Raw genomic sequence first — 14,365 nt, 5'->3', positions numbered from 1 at the left:
GGGCTCCTTAGTTGTAGCATAGGCACTCTTAGTTGTGGCATGCATGTGGGATCTAGTTCCCCAACTGGGGATCGAACCCAGGCCCCCTGCATTGGGAGCACAGTCTTAACCACTGTGCCATCAGGGAAGTCCCTAGGAAGAGTTTTAAATGACTTAGTCCATTACTTCACTTATACTATCAACCCTTCTGAAGGATAAGGAGGGAGAGGAAATCAGTATGACTGTTCTCTACATGAGCAAATGGACAGCCTTGAAAGCAAAACTGTCCGGAGACCCATCTTGGACCAGAGATTGCTCCCACCTTAAAACTGTAGGGTTGGAAGAGGGGAGAGAATAAGAGTTCCAATAAAATTCTGAGTCTTGATTTTGCCACTTACCTGTTGGGTGACCTTGGACAAGTCACTTAACCTCTAGGCATCTCAGTTTCCTCACCTGCAAAATGGAGATACTATTTACCTCTCAGGGTAGCTGTGGGAATGAAATAAAAGTTAGTTATCCCCGTGATTGTCACTGTGTCTAAATTCCCACCCCTACACACTCCTGTCCCAAATATCTTTAATAACTGGTAAATTATCCACTTCCATGGACGAAACAGCCCCACTCACTGTTGAGCAGGTCAAATTGCTGGAAAAGTTCTGTCGTGTATTGAATCCAAATCTGCTTCCCTATGTGGAACTACCTTCCATGGATTCTAATTCTCCCCTCAGCAGCCACGGGCTAGTCCCTCTTCTACACAACCAACCGCCTCTTCGTGAAAACAGTTCTACCCCTTGATCCGGCTGGTATCCTCTTCCCCAGGTTGAACAACGCCAACCCCAACCCTGCCCCGCCCGTGTCACGTGACCCTTGTGTCTCGTGACCCTGCGGCAGCCGGGTCTGTCTCCTCCTCCCTGGGCTGCATCAGTTCTTGGTCTGCACTGAACTTGCACCAATGAAGCAACTTGGAGTCCACAGGCTACTTAACACCATCTCCTCCATCCCACGGTTGGGCTGCAAATTCTTTTGAAGGGAGAACAGGTTTTGCATGCATCCCTATTAAATTTCTGTTCATTGCACAAGATCTTTTTCAAGATGAATTCTCCTATCTAAAGTATTAAGTATCACTCCCAGCTTTAACAACTACAGATATGTTGACTTTGACTTCTGTGACTTTATCAGAGTTATCAATAAAAAATTTACTTGGACAGGCGCTGGAGTGAAGCACTTGGTCCAGGTTGGCACTGATCCACTTCTTTCTTCAACATTTTGGGGCCACTGCTGATTGTCTAATTCAGGGTGCCACCCACTCCACTCAGATCACATTTCCCCAACTTCTCCACGAAGACTGGGTGAGAGGCTTTGTCAACTGTCCTAACATCAAAATGCACGTTTTAATCGCATTCCCGATTTAGCAACTCTGTTTTAAAAAAGAAAATGCGATTTGTGAGCATGAACTACCAAGTGAGTCTGGTTAGTTTCTCAGCACTTCCCTTCCTAAGTGTTTTTTGTTTGTTTTTTGGTTTTTAGTTGCAAAATAAGGATCTCAACCTCTGCCTCTTCTCCCAGCATCAGAATCAAATACAACACAACTAAAGAACGACCTACGACGTGTAAACTGTAGTAGAGGGAAAAGTTTTCAATCAGCAGTAATCGCGCCTCCAGTAAACCTCGTTGGCTATGATACTGCCACTGGGCAAAGCGAAATTGCAGTACAAATGTAAGAGGTTATCACCGGCTGAATGGGACTTTCCTGGCTCCGATGAAACTCAGTTTGCTCACAATGCCGTGGGTTGGAAGACAGATGGGCTATTTTTTTTAAAAAAGGTAATGCTTCAAATTGATGGGAAAATTCACAAAATTCGATCTTTAATGATAGATTTTGACGATTAATATTAAATAAATTTTTGACGATTAATATTAAATTTTTTCACTGTCCAAAAATAACTACATTGTAGTGCCTTTCTAGGAGTGAATGCAAAACGCGGAAGGGGACTATGAACTGTCTACGGTTGTGCTGGTGTCTACACACACTCTCTCCTTTGACCCCCCACAATAACTCTGTCAAAGAGGAAACTCTCCATTTGGCAGAGGAAGAAACAGACCCAGAGAGCTCAGAGCCACACCGACAATAAACAGTCCAGATTGAAGCCCAAACCGAGCCTATCTGGTTCTGGAGCCCTCATTGCCTCCAGCTGGCCAAGCCTTGCTACCCCCCTGATTTACAAGGCTGGTTCCCGCCCTTCGTCTTAGCTCCTCAGGAACACTCCAGAACTCCCTGGACGCCCTTCCATCATTACCTTCTCTTTCTACTTCCTCAGTACTAATAAAGATTTTCACTTCTTATATTGTCCAAACTTGGCCCAAAGCAATCCGAAAACTAAAATGGCAGCCAACGCCGAAGAACGGTATCAGGCAGAAGCTCCACTGCACAGGTCCTCACACCCTAGAAGGCGGGAAATTGTTGTCCTGATGCCCTAGCGGCTTCCACTGTCCTCCTCCCTCCATCAGGCCTCTCAGTGTGTATGTGTCAGTTACCACCTAGTCCTGCTTTAACCCTCTGAAATCTCACGATGTCCCCACCAGTCACCCAAGATGGTGCTCCCTAAGTTTCCTAGTGATCTCATGGCCAAATACAATGCCCTTTACTCCATTCTAACTGTTCCTTTGTCTCTTTGAAGTGTTTGACCATTGATGACTCATCTTCGCTCTTGTGTCCATGACTGTTACCTTGTTTTTCCCCATGTGTCTGACTACATTTTCTCCAGCCCCTCCCCCATCCCCCACTGTTTCTCTTCCTCCCTGATAACCAGAGTCCCCCAAAGTTAGATCCAGCCTTTCTTTTTCATGTGGTTTTTGGTTTGGGGTTTTGAAGAGTGGTGGTTTGTGGTTTCTTCTTTTAATAGTAATATAGCTCAACAGTTATGTTTGATGGCGAAATGATGTATGTTCTCACACTACGTTCTGTTGGTTGGTGGTTAGGGCTAACTAGTATGGCAGCTGTCTCTTTAAGGTACCAGAGATTCAAGCTCCTTCCATCTTGTTGCTTGGCAGTCTCTAGACCTTCCTCTACCTAGTCCAAAATGGCACACCACAACCACACCCACAATTCAGGAGGCAGGATAGAAATTGACAGCTACACCTAGCTGCAAGGGATGCTGGGAGATGTAGTCTATGTTCTGAGAGATCATGAACCTACTTACCTAAAAATCTGGAGTTCACTTACTCTGAAAGCAGAGAATGGACATCAGAGGACAAGCAGCAACCTCTGCTAGAACCCTTAGGAGCATCAATTTCATGCTCAATTTCTCTTTCTTTTCCCACCTTTATTTCCATAGTGAGGATATTTCTCCATTGCCATTTATGTTGCAAATAGTTTCCTCAGTTTGTCTTTTGCCTTTTAATTTTGTTCACAACATTTTTGGAAACACACAGTTTTCATTTTTATGTATTTAGATGACTTAATCCCATCCTTCAAGGTTTCTGCCTTCATTGTCATGCTTATGTTAAACATATAATGACCTTTAAAAATACTGGTTCTCGGAGACGCTTATGGGGATATATGTATAGGTATAGCTGATTCACTTTGTTATACAGAAGAAACTAACACGACATTGTAAAGCAATTATACTCCAATAAAGACGTTAAAAACTATATATATATAGGTTCTGTTTCTCTGGAGAAGCCTGACAAATACAGGACCCTAAGCAAGTTTTTAACCTTGCTGGGCTTCAGGTTGTCAGCTATAAAATTGGAGCAAAAATGTATCATGGTGTTGTAACGGAGACAATATTCATAAAGCAGCTAGCAGGTGTCAAGACACAGTAGGCTCTCAGCAAAGGTTAGCGTGCTCTCTCTCTCTCTCTCTCTCTCTCTATCTTGAGGCACTGACTGGTCAACAGTGCAAGTAGGTGTGCATAAGCCAAGGAAGGGCATAACATTGGTCAATTACCAGAGCCCCCAAATGGTTGTTTTTGACCATTTTAGTTTTTTTTTTTTTTTTTTGCGGTACGCGGGCCTCTCACTGTTGTGGCCTCTCCCGTTGCGGACGCGCAGGCTCAGCGGCCATGGCTCACGGGCCTAGCCTCTCCGCGGCATGTGAGATCTTCCCGGACCGGGGCACGAATCCGTGTCCCCTGCATCGGCAGGCGGACTCTCAACCACTGCGCCACCAGGGAAGCCCTGACCATTTTAGTTTTATACTTGTTTTTTGCAGGGAGGATTGACTGACCTCTTCACACTGCCCTGGCTGGAGGTCCCTCATAATATCCTTATTGTCTATTCTTAAATGTTTAGAACGTTTCACATATACACACACACAAATTAAAGGATGGTGGCAGGGGTAAATACTTTTCACCCGCTAAAACTAATGTCTGAAGGGAAAAAAATAAAAGTGAAAAGACTCATAAAAATGGAAGTATTAATATCTCAAGTAGCAATTTTGTGGAGAATTGATGTTTACCATCATCAATATGTTTCAACACAGGAGCTACAGCTGGCAAGTGCAGTCCTAAAGGAAGCAACACAGTTTGAATGCCTATATTCAGGCTACTCTAGTAGTAAATTTGCATGAGGCCCTGCAAATGCCTTAGAGAGATGACTTTGAAATGATTCCAAAATTTTCCAAAGACTGTGCATTCCATATAAGTTTTCAAAAATAAAAAATTACCTCATTAGTCTACAACTTGTAACTTTATTACCATCATTCCCTTTTTATTTGAGGAGAGTGCCTGAAAATCCCTTTTATAAAGGGACTAATGTGTTGGCTCCCATATAACACCGTGGTTCTTTAAATACAGCTAAACGGAAGGAGCTGCTAGGAAACCTGAGCAAACTTACGTTGCTTTCTTTCCAACTCTTTTCTTTAAATGAAATCATGATTCCCTTCACCACCTGGGATTGCCCTTGCCCTCTGGGAAATCTATGCACTTTAAATACACACCCATTAACCCATGGGTCCATAAGGGCTTGAGACTGATTCACCATTGCTGGAGGAAACCTCCTCACAATATAATGTCTTTCAACATCTAAAATGCATTATATTTTACAAAGTAGAATAATGTATCTTACATTCTTAACAGTCCCAGTATATCTAGAAAACTTTACCCAGCTCCTAAGTTACATTAAGTTCACAAATATTTTCAATCACTGAGATTTAATTTTTGAGGGTCAGAAATAGTTCACTGAAGCCTAAGAATATTTGAGGTGAAAAGGAGAGTACTCTTGTAAAATAAACTCACAGCTGAAAATGATCACGGTCATAACATCATTATAGGGCAAATTATTAATTTCTTAACCCGAGAAGGGCTAAAAGACAGACACACGGTAATAGCCAAGGCAGAAAACCAACTAAGGGTTCAAATATTTGCCTTAAGTGATCCATTTATTAACATTCTTAAATTTTTCTCTATCTCCAAAACAAATATTGTTGTAATTATAATGGATTAATAATTTACTGGATGTATTAAATTATGATAATAACATGCTGTAAAACTTTCAGATATATCATATATTCACATGACCTAAATTCCAAGGACAGGAAAACAAGGTTCAGGTTAGTAATAATTTGTATTCCACTAGAACTGGTTAGAGCAAGAACTGTTTTTTACCTGACATTTACTTTGCTAGCTTGCTCCCTTCTAGGGTGCGCCAGTGGTACTTCCTTTGAGATGTGCTTAACCACCACGCCCCCCATCTGTCTGTCAGGCCTAAGTCAGGGCCCTCAGGCACTTGGTACGTGCCCACGAGCACTGCTCTAGAACCTGGACAAGCGTCTGTCTCTCCCATTTGACTGAATCCCTCAAGCCTCAGACCCTCCTCTCCCTCATCTGTAGGAGATAAAGCTCCTTGCCAACCTCACAGAAGAAAATTTGCAGTTTTCTTGCTACCCGCATGTCCCCTTTCTTCCATCACTCCCGTCCTGGTAGGAGTCCTCCCTGAGGCCAATCCCTCCATCTGTGTTCAGACTCTATCAGCTCCCCCCTCAGGAACTCTTCTCTCCACGCTTCAGCCTCCATCTAAATGTGTCCTTCGCACAAGCATTCACACGTGCTCAAGTCTCCCAGCGTGCAAGTGCCTCCACCCCACTCTCCTCTCCTACTGTCCCCTTTCCCCTTCACAACCTGATTTCTCAGAAGAGATGCCCATAAACACCATCACCACTTGCTCAGCACCTACTCGACCTACTTAACATGTTTTTTACTCCCACCATTCCACCGACACTTCTCTAGGTCACAGCCAACAACTTCCTGAGCCAGTTCCTAAATCCAACTGATTCTTCTTAAAACTCAGCCCACCAGAGCGGCAAGAACTTCAGGCGTTTGACCTCTCCTTACCTTTTTGAAATAACACTTGGATTCAGTAACACCCCCATCCCTGACATTCTTATCTACTTTTTGGCTGTAATTACCACAACTTCTAATATCTGTGTAGAACTATAGACTTTATAAAGCATTTCCACAAGTGGTACATTTATTCATTTAATAAATATTATGAATGAATGGGTCATTTCATCCCTATAACCCATAAGTTTAATAGATGTGTGTTATTTCAGAGACAAGAAAAATCAGTCCCATAGTCAAAGTAATTTTGTTAAAGGTCACACAGAAAGGTTCAAAATCTGTACTCCAATCCATCTCTCAAATTTAAAACCCATGTTCCTTCCAATCCTACCACATGAACAGTTAAAAATATACAAGTTCCACATCTAAGAAAAAGTGAATACATAACTGATTATTTTGCAGAAAAACCAAGAGCCCAATGATGCATAGTATCACCTCTGGAGAAAAAAAAGGGCTGGCTAAGAACTCTCAGATCCCCTTTTCACACATAATCTTGAGCATCTATTAAATCGCTCATACTTAACATTTCCAAGGCTCAAACAGTATCCTAACAGACATCCGGTGAACACTTGAAGATATCAGCTTCAGTAGTTCATCAACTTCTGCTATAAACAACATGTGTAAGTCATTTCTCCCCCTTCTAAAGAAAAAGTCAGCAGCTGTTTGCTAAAAAGTTTTTTTTTTATTGTGGATGAAGACATTGCCAACTTACATATATCATTTTTATTTGGAGCCGTTTTTTTGCCTTGCAGTGCTCCTGAGAAATTCAGAAATGCATTGACTTTAGCTCTATAAAACAAGACCCAATATTAAGGCTGGGCTGTAAATATCCCACCAGATATTTCCCTAAAAGTCAAAAGACAAATTATAAGTTGTAAGTAGAGAAATCTTAATAAGTTAAAAAGTAAAGACTGGCAAATAATCACAAATGTCAGATCATTAAAAGTACCATTATTTTTCCATAGGAATATATAAATGTTACACTTAACTTGATATTTAAACAACGAAAGATAAATTTTTGTTAATGGAAGATGTTTTAAATAGTTTGATATATGAAAAACTTCATTAGCCTTAAAAATCAAATTTAAATGCCTTAAGTTTGACACATAATAGCTCTTTATCAATAATTCTTATTATCTTTTGTCCCTGAAGCATAGTTTTTTTTTTCCACCTACTGACTGGAAAAGTATTTTGACTTTTTCCCCCTTTCAATTACCCATTAAAAGGTTACAATAAACTAGAGGCTTTACATGGGGGGGATATTTAGTATTTAGTTGGATGGTTTTAAGAAAGTCATTCCTTTTTCCCCCATGTTTTTGTCACTTAGTTTTGGTTTTGTTTTTTTCTTTCAACTCAATAATGGCAGGAACTAAAAACTCAACCATGAGATACAGTATTATACTAAAATCAAATCCAATGACTGGATGAATTTTCTACTACAATATAGCAGCTGAAAACCATTAGGAATGCTGTGAAAAACTGTGGCAGCTATGGAAAAATTCAACCACAAATTTTAGTAAGTTTATAGAGAAGTAAACAGCAAAATTACTGTAGTTAAAATACTGCAGTAAAATTAGTGTTAGCAATGTCCAACTGCTAACATTAGAAATACAAGCTTCTTCACTGTATGGTTCCTAAGAAGATTCTTTGAGCAGGTGTTTCATCTCTGACTCATCTTAGTTTCAGAAAAGCAGATGAGTTATGCTTGGTTTAGATCAACAGACACTTAGTATGCACACCAGTGAGCTATAGTTTCGATGAAGATACAACTGAAACATTAGGTACTACAGCTTTAGGATGAGGTCACGTACTTTTTAAAATAGCAGCCATGTAAGGTCATGTTGGGATGTTTAGATATGCAATCCACCCATAACAGCTTTCCAACTTATGTTAAACTATGGGGTAATGGGGGGGATAGGCTGTTTGGAGCAGGGAAGGAAATACTGAAAATGTCATAAAAGGCATTTAAAATATGATGACATGCTACTTATACCCACCAGGCATCTCCTTTTCAAATTAAAAGAGGGAATTTTTTTCTATATTTCTTCAAAATGAAGGATCATGTTGTCTTTTTTTTTTTTTTTTTCACTTAGAAACTTTTGTTTCGGATGCTCCACACTGAAAGAAAAATTCAATGGCAAGCAGCAAATAATTTAGGATGGTCAGTGAAAGTATCTTTGAAAGGACCTTATAAAACCTAAGAGGAATAATTTCGTAGAGAAACAATAATGGGCAAACCGGACAGGAGACAGTTGGATAGTTCTAATAAAGCGCTTGTATGACAACTTCCTTTAAAGTATGCTAAATAAAGAATGGCAATATAAATAAATTAGCAAAGGAGACAGGGGATGTTCTGAAGCAGCAATGTCTAAGTTACTAGATTTTTCAGAAAAACAAGTTTTATCCATCAACACATAAAGACTTCCAATCCTCTAAATACAGTACAAAGTATACAGTTAATCACAGCAAAATTTACAAACAACCAAATTTAGCCCTGGTCAGAGCCAGGCCTATTTACATATTTGGATTAGTATCGTTTTCACCTTTCCTTATTATACAGATGTTTCTATTTTAAAGGCATATCGAAATTTACAAAATTTGCAAAGAAGTGTCTTTAAATGTACAACTTCAACAACTAATACAAACATGAATGTCCCGACGTAATTAAATTCCAAGTCAGGAATTTTATGAGGGGTTTATAAAAAAATTAAAGGAATACTCCCTTACCGCGAAGTTCCAAACACCTGGTGCTGGTGTCGTTGAAGTGATTTCACTACCCTCAGTGACTGTGAGGATGAGAATGGATGACTCCAAGGTGGCCGTACCTCTCATGTCAATACCTCAGATAGAGGCAGGAGGTGTCACGTCTAGTGATATTGCTAATTATAGTTATGTAAATGCAGCTGTAGAATTTAACACTTAGATGAAAGTTGTGAGTAGGTGTGTAGAAACAGTTTTAAGATGCTATTTTTAAAGAGACACCTTAGCTCTTAAAACTAAACCATGTGTTCACAGTATGTGCTCAACAGTAAAGAAGAACAAGTTTCCAATATGTTCAGCGACTTAGAAGGATCTCAAGGGAGTTATGCTGAGTGAAAAAAGCCAGTCTCAGAAGGTTACATACTGTAGGATTCCACCGAATGGCACTCTTGAAATGACAAAACTATAGAGAAGGAGTGTAGTGAGGGGTTTCCAGAGGTTAAGGAGACGGTAGGGAAGGAGGTGGCTATGATTGTGAAAGGGGAGCACAAGGGGTCCTTGACAAAACTGTTCTCTGTCTCTGCACTGTCATCACATGAATCTACACACGAGATGAAACTGCATAGTACCAAATACACCTTCCACCTGATGACACCTGTGACCTCCCAGGGACAGCCTTGTTCTTAACCTGTCTACTCCACGTCCTCTTAAAGATGATTAATATATACTTTAGATCAATTTTTGCACTACGCAGATAAGCCACCACTATTTTCTTCTTCCCTCTTTTTGGTAAATCTGTTGATTATCTTTAAAAGATAAACTACATGTCTCTAGCTTAAATGAGCTTGAAAAGGAAATAAAGAGCTGATATATAGCTACTAGTGTTTTCGTCTTTTAATTTTTCTTATTTTTGTAAATTAAAATTAAAAGAGTGAATGTTTCTAGCTTAAGTTAGGTCAAATCAGACAGGGAAAAAAAGCAGATAATATAGCAAACACTTCCTCCTTGAACACCTGCAATTTCTAGAAGCATTGACAATACTGCTATTAAATTTAGATAAAGTATAACTGTGAACAAATACATGACTTCTTCCAAAAGGCCACTTTGTGATAAACTACATACACATAGTGTTCACAGTTTTTTTTTTTAAAGTGCTATATATGTCATCTCTGGCTTGAGAATCACCTACTGCTTTAAAAGGTCTTTCAACACAACTCCAGCGCTGTTGTCAGGTAACACTGGCAAAGGCGTAAATGTGGGCAGTACGTCTGAGATGGGTTTCAAAAGGAGATGCCCAGGCCCTCCAGGTCCAAGTCCAGCTGGGTTAATGAGAGGCACAGCCGCAGAGCGGGGAGCTAGGAACGGATTCACATCTGTTCTTCTACCGGACCTGGGTTCGGTTGTATCTAAATGACAAAATATGAATGATTTAATCTCCCATATGCTATCTGGTCACTGTTATACATGTGTTTTAGGTTCCTAGATTTGGCCCCCAAATAAATTTAATTCATATGCTGCCGGGTTCTGGATCGGATAAACAGGTCTATGAAACACAGAAGGTGAAAGAGGATAAGGCAATAAATAGAGAAAGAAATGGAAGTGAGAAATATTTGTATGTAGAGCTAATACTCTATTAAACACATGAGTATGGTTGTCTTATACTTGATACCAGTTATATAACTGATTAACGTCATTTACTATAACAACAGTTTTTTAAAAGATGTTTTCTATGTAACCAGGCAAACTCTATCTAACCACCTGAAAGATGGAAGGACTTGAGAACTTGTTTTGCCCAAATTATTATAATGGTCATGAAAAAAACTAGCATCCATATTGCAATGATAACAATCAGATTTAATATTAATTTACCAAAAGAAAAAACAACTTATGCATTACATTAAATGATCACCTTTTAGACGTTCAAAAGTCTGAAAATAATTCTCATTAGATTATTTCTCTGTAAAGTCAGGCGGAACAATTAAGTTTTTACTGGAACAGGCATTTGGTTTACATACTAATTTCTTAGTGGGCAGAATTCTGCTTTATTACCCAAGATGATTAACAACTTCATGGTTGAGAGACAAGCAACCTGTTGAAGGCACCCACTTCAGCAGTGGGAAACTCAAATAAAAGAGGCCTCCAAAACAAAGGGAGCATTGAGACAAATTCATCAAATCTTCTTATCATTGAGCACCCCTGGGTCCCCAAGTTGTACTTTCCTGTGAATGACAATTTTCCAAACTCTGAAAAAGCTTCTGGTGCTATGTGGTAAGCTCTGGCTTTTGTCTCTGATCAAGACAAATGAAGCTGCGCATGTGACTTGATAACTGAAGGTGGGGAGGTGTATGAAAGAGGAGGAGAGGGAAGAAGGGGAAGGAGTGGAGACAGGGGAAAGGAGGGAGAGGGAGGGGAGACCCTGCCAAAAGAAATTTTGGAATCAAAATTTAAATAAGGTATATTTAAATAAAATTTAAATAAAATAAATTTAAATAAAATAGAATAAATTTTAGCTTCAAGATGCTAAAATCTAGTATAACAAGTGTTTTAGTATAGTCTACACATGTTAAAGTTGAGACTTTTCTAAAGACTAAATTTAGTAGACAAATCTTTTATCGAAAATAATTTTACCACTTTCTCTTTCTATAAAAGTTCAGGAAAATAGAAATATTCATCTAAATAAGAACTAAGGAAGTTATTTAAATTTCAGAATATAAATTCAGTATTTTATCCAAATTTAAGTATCTGGCATGTGACAAACTTGACAGTATACAATATGTTCCTTTACAGTCCAACTAGCAAACATGTTAGTCTGTATTAAAATATGAAGATTTCAGATGAAAGACAGCCCTTCCAATAAAGAATTCATATATAGTCTAATGGATTATACTTTAATTTGAACTCAAGAAACTTTAGTACATGCCAATATAAGGGATATAAATAGTGGAAGATCCTTACAACCTAGTGGGGTAGAAAACCACATCCACATATTGTTGAACCACCATACCATTTGCTTCCAGGCAGGCCTTTTAACATATAAGAACTCTTCATAATGTTCTTGGATGTGTAGGCCAGTTTACTAAACAGCTCTTGTACATATTATTAACACACCAACTTTGGTTTTTGAGTGTAACACTTAGATTATTATCACAGGGGAAAAATCTTTCTCTAACTATAAACTACAATTCGAAAGGAAAATGTGTGAACAAGCAAAGGTTTACCAGTTCAACCACCACTTCCACGAATAATTCAAGGTGTCTTATGCAGACAGAGAAGAATTATTCCAATATATAAAGGGAAAATATTTCATATTGCTTAAATTAATCTAAGCTAATTAAATATCAGGTTGCTACAAGAATGTATGAAGCCAAAATCTAACGCCTTACTGGAATTTTGGAAGAAGTCATTATTGCACATTTTCAAAAACACTAAAAATTTAGTTAATATCACAGTAAAACATAATCAAAAATTATCAATTTTTTAAATTGTAGAAAAAATAAGTATCTGATTTTACCTTTAAAACTTCCGGGTACAATTGTATCTAGTTTTCTCCTTCCTGGTGAATCTAGAGGTTTCATATCATGAACAGAAAGCTTGGGTGGTGGAATAGATGGATGAGATTCTGTTTCTAGAAATTTAACAAAAAGTTCTGAAAAAGACTAAGAAAAAATATTTGGGATATATTAGGCAGATAATAAAATTATATTCACTACAGCTAAGAAACTGTACCAGCTATTCTAATTAAATATTAAAAACTAGTCATGCTACCTGAATCATTTCTTTATGAACAAGCCTTATGAACAATTAAAAGTGCTAGCACTCTGATACACAGGTATCAATCAAAAACTTTAACAATTTAATCAATAATCTTTGATGACAACACTTGTTACAAACCTCATAATGAGAATTAGCCACCAGATAACAGATTTCTCACCATCAATGGCACTTAAGACATCAAGTCTTAAATCATTTTAGTAACCGTTTACATAGACATAAAAAAATTATATCAACAGAAAACAAGCATTAAAGTCCTATTTTTCTAGAGTAACACCCAATGAATGAGTACAGCAAAAGCTCACCAGTAATATTATCAGATTAAAATAATGTCATGTAGAACTTTCCTTTAAATTAAATTTTATGCCATCCAATTTGAGTTCTATCTTTCACCAGCTTTGGGTAAGTCACCTATCCTCAGTTTCCTCTTTAGTAAAAAAAAGAAAATAAAGAAGTAAACTCCACATTCTAACTCACAGTGCTACTCAATTCAATTAATACTCATCTTAAGCCTACTATATACCAGGCATCATATTTTCTTGTTTATTAACTGCCTCCTCCTACCAGAATGTACGTTTGTTGAGGGAAAGCACTTTACCTATTTGGTTTGCACCCGCATCCTCAATGCTCAGAACAGTCTGGTACACAGCAGGTGCTCAATAAATATTCACTGGCTCAATGACTAGGTAGATACATACAGGCATAAAAACAGAGCCTCTGTCTTCAAGAATCTCATTAACTTAGTAGTAAGAGATAAATGACTGTGGGCTGATAGCAGCATGATCAAATACAAAGGAAGGAACAGTTAATGCTTTGAAAAATCAAAGTACCATGTAAACAAAATGTTAAAATAAAACCTACTGATATGCGCAATAAAATGATTAAAACTGGTTTATTATCCTTACGCGACCCACCTCTCTGGATCTGGTTCCACAACCCCAAAAGAAAATGGCTTATTATCCTTACGCGAACCACCTCTCTGGATCTGGTTCCACAACCCCAAAAGAAAAGGGCTGTATAAAATAACCTGAAAAAGAAGTCTAATTCTTTGCAAATGAACATGATGTACAATCATTTCGCTGCTCATATCCAGCAGGAATAAATCAGCTCTTACACTATTAAGCAGAGATTGCTGATTTGGTCTCAGAGGTGTGTTGGGAACACTTTTGGATCCTCCTCCAAGCCACCCAGTCATCCACTTGGTAACACCACCCTGATCTTCATTCAACAACTGAAAGATTATTTTAAAACAGAAAAATATTATCAACACAAGAAAAGAAAACAGAAGCACTTTTACATGATTTCAGATGGTAGTAAACCATGTTTTCCAAGTCCAATTCCTAGTTTCCTACTGACAGAAGCTACATATAACACTGTCATCCTAAGCACTATTTCAAATTAAAATTTGAGGACTGTCACGTCTCAAACTTGAAGCATTCTGCTATGAACGGTTGCATATAAGTTACAAAACATTTAAACTAATATTATACAAGCTGTGCAAATCTGCTTCTTCTCTGTAGTATAACATGATTCCATTTCCACATTATTGAGAAAATTGCATTCAGCAAGTTATATAA

At 38.3% G+C, this 14,365-nt stretch overlaps 1 protein-coding gene and 1 non-coding gene across 3 annotated transcripts in view; both read right to left on the bottom strand.

Moving 5' to 3' along the window:
• Positions 1-1,534: 1,534 nt before the first annotated feature.
• Positions 1,535-1,680, bottom strand: LOC136119620 (U4 spliceosomal RNA). The gene has a single exon (XR_010655597.1). It is a non-coding gene; the product is annotated as a U4 spliceosomal RNA (small nuclear RNA).
• An 8,522-nt stretch (positions 1,681-10,202) lies between these two features.
• TRIP11 (thyroid hormone receptor interactor 11) overlaps positions 10,203-14,365 on the bottom strand; it is a 62,741-nt gene continuing 58,578 nt past the window's right edge. For both annotated transcript variants that reach the window (XM_065871832.1, XM_065871833.1), the window contains exons 19-21: positions 13,903-14,019; positions 12,529-12,673; positions 10,203-10,423 (exon numbers count right to left, since the gene is read on the bottom strand). In XM_065871832.1, the coding sequence (XP_065727904.1) occupies positions 10,203-10,423; positions 12,529-12,673; positions 13,903-14,019 (483 nt within the window). The remainder of the gene's footprint in view (positions 10,424-12,528; positions 12,674-13,902; positions 14,020-14,365) is intronic.

The sequence above is a fragment of the Phocoena phocoena genome, chromosome 2 (assembly GCF_963924675.1).
Source record: "Phocoena phocoena chromosome 2, mPhoPho1.1, whole genome shotgun sequence".
Lineage (NCBI taxonomy): Eukaryota > Metazoa > Chordata > Mammalia > Artiodactyla > Phocoenidae > Phocoena > Phocoena phocoena.
The sequence above is the reverse complement of the archived record's forward strand: the minus strand, read 5'-3'. Positions and strand labels throughout refer to the sequence as shown.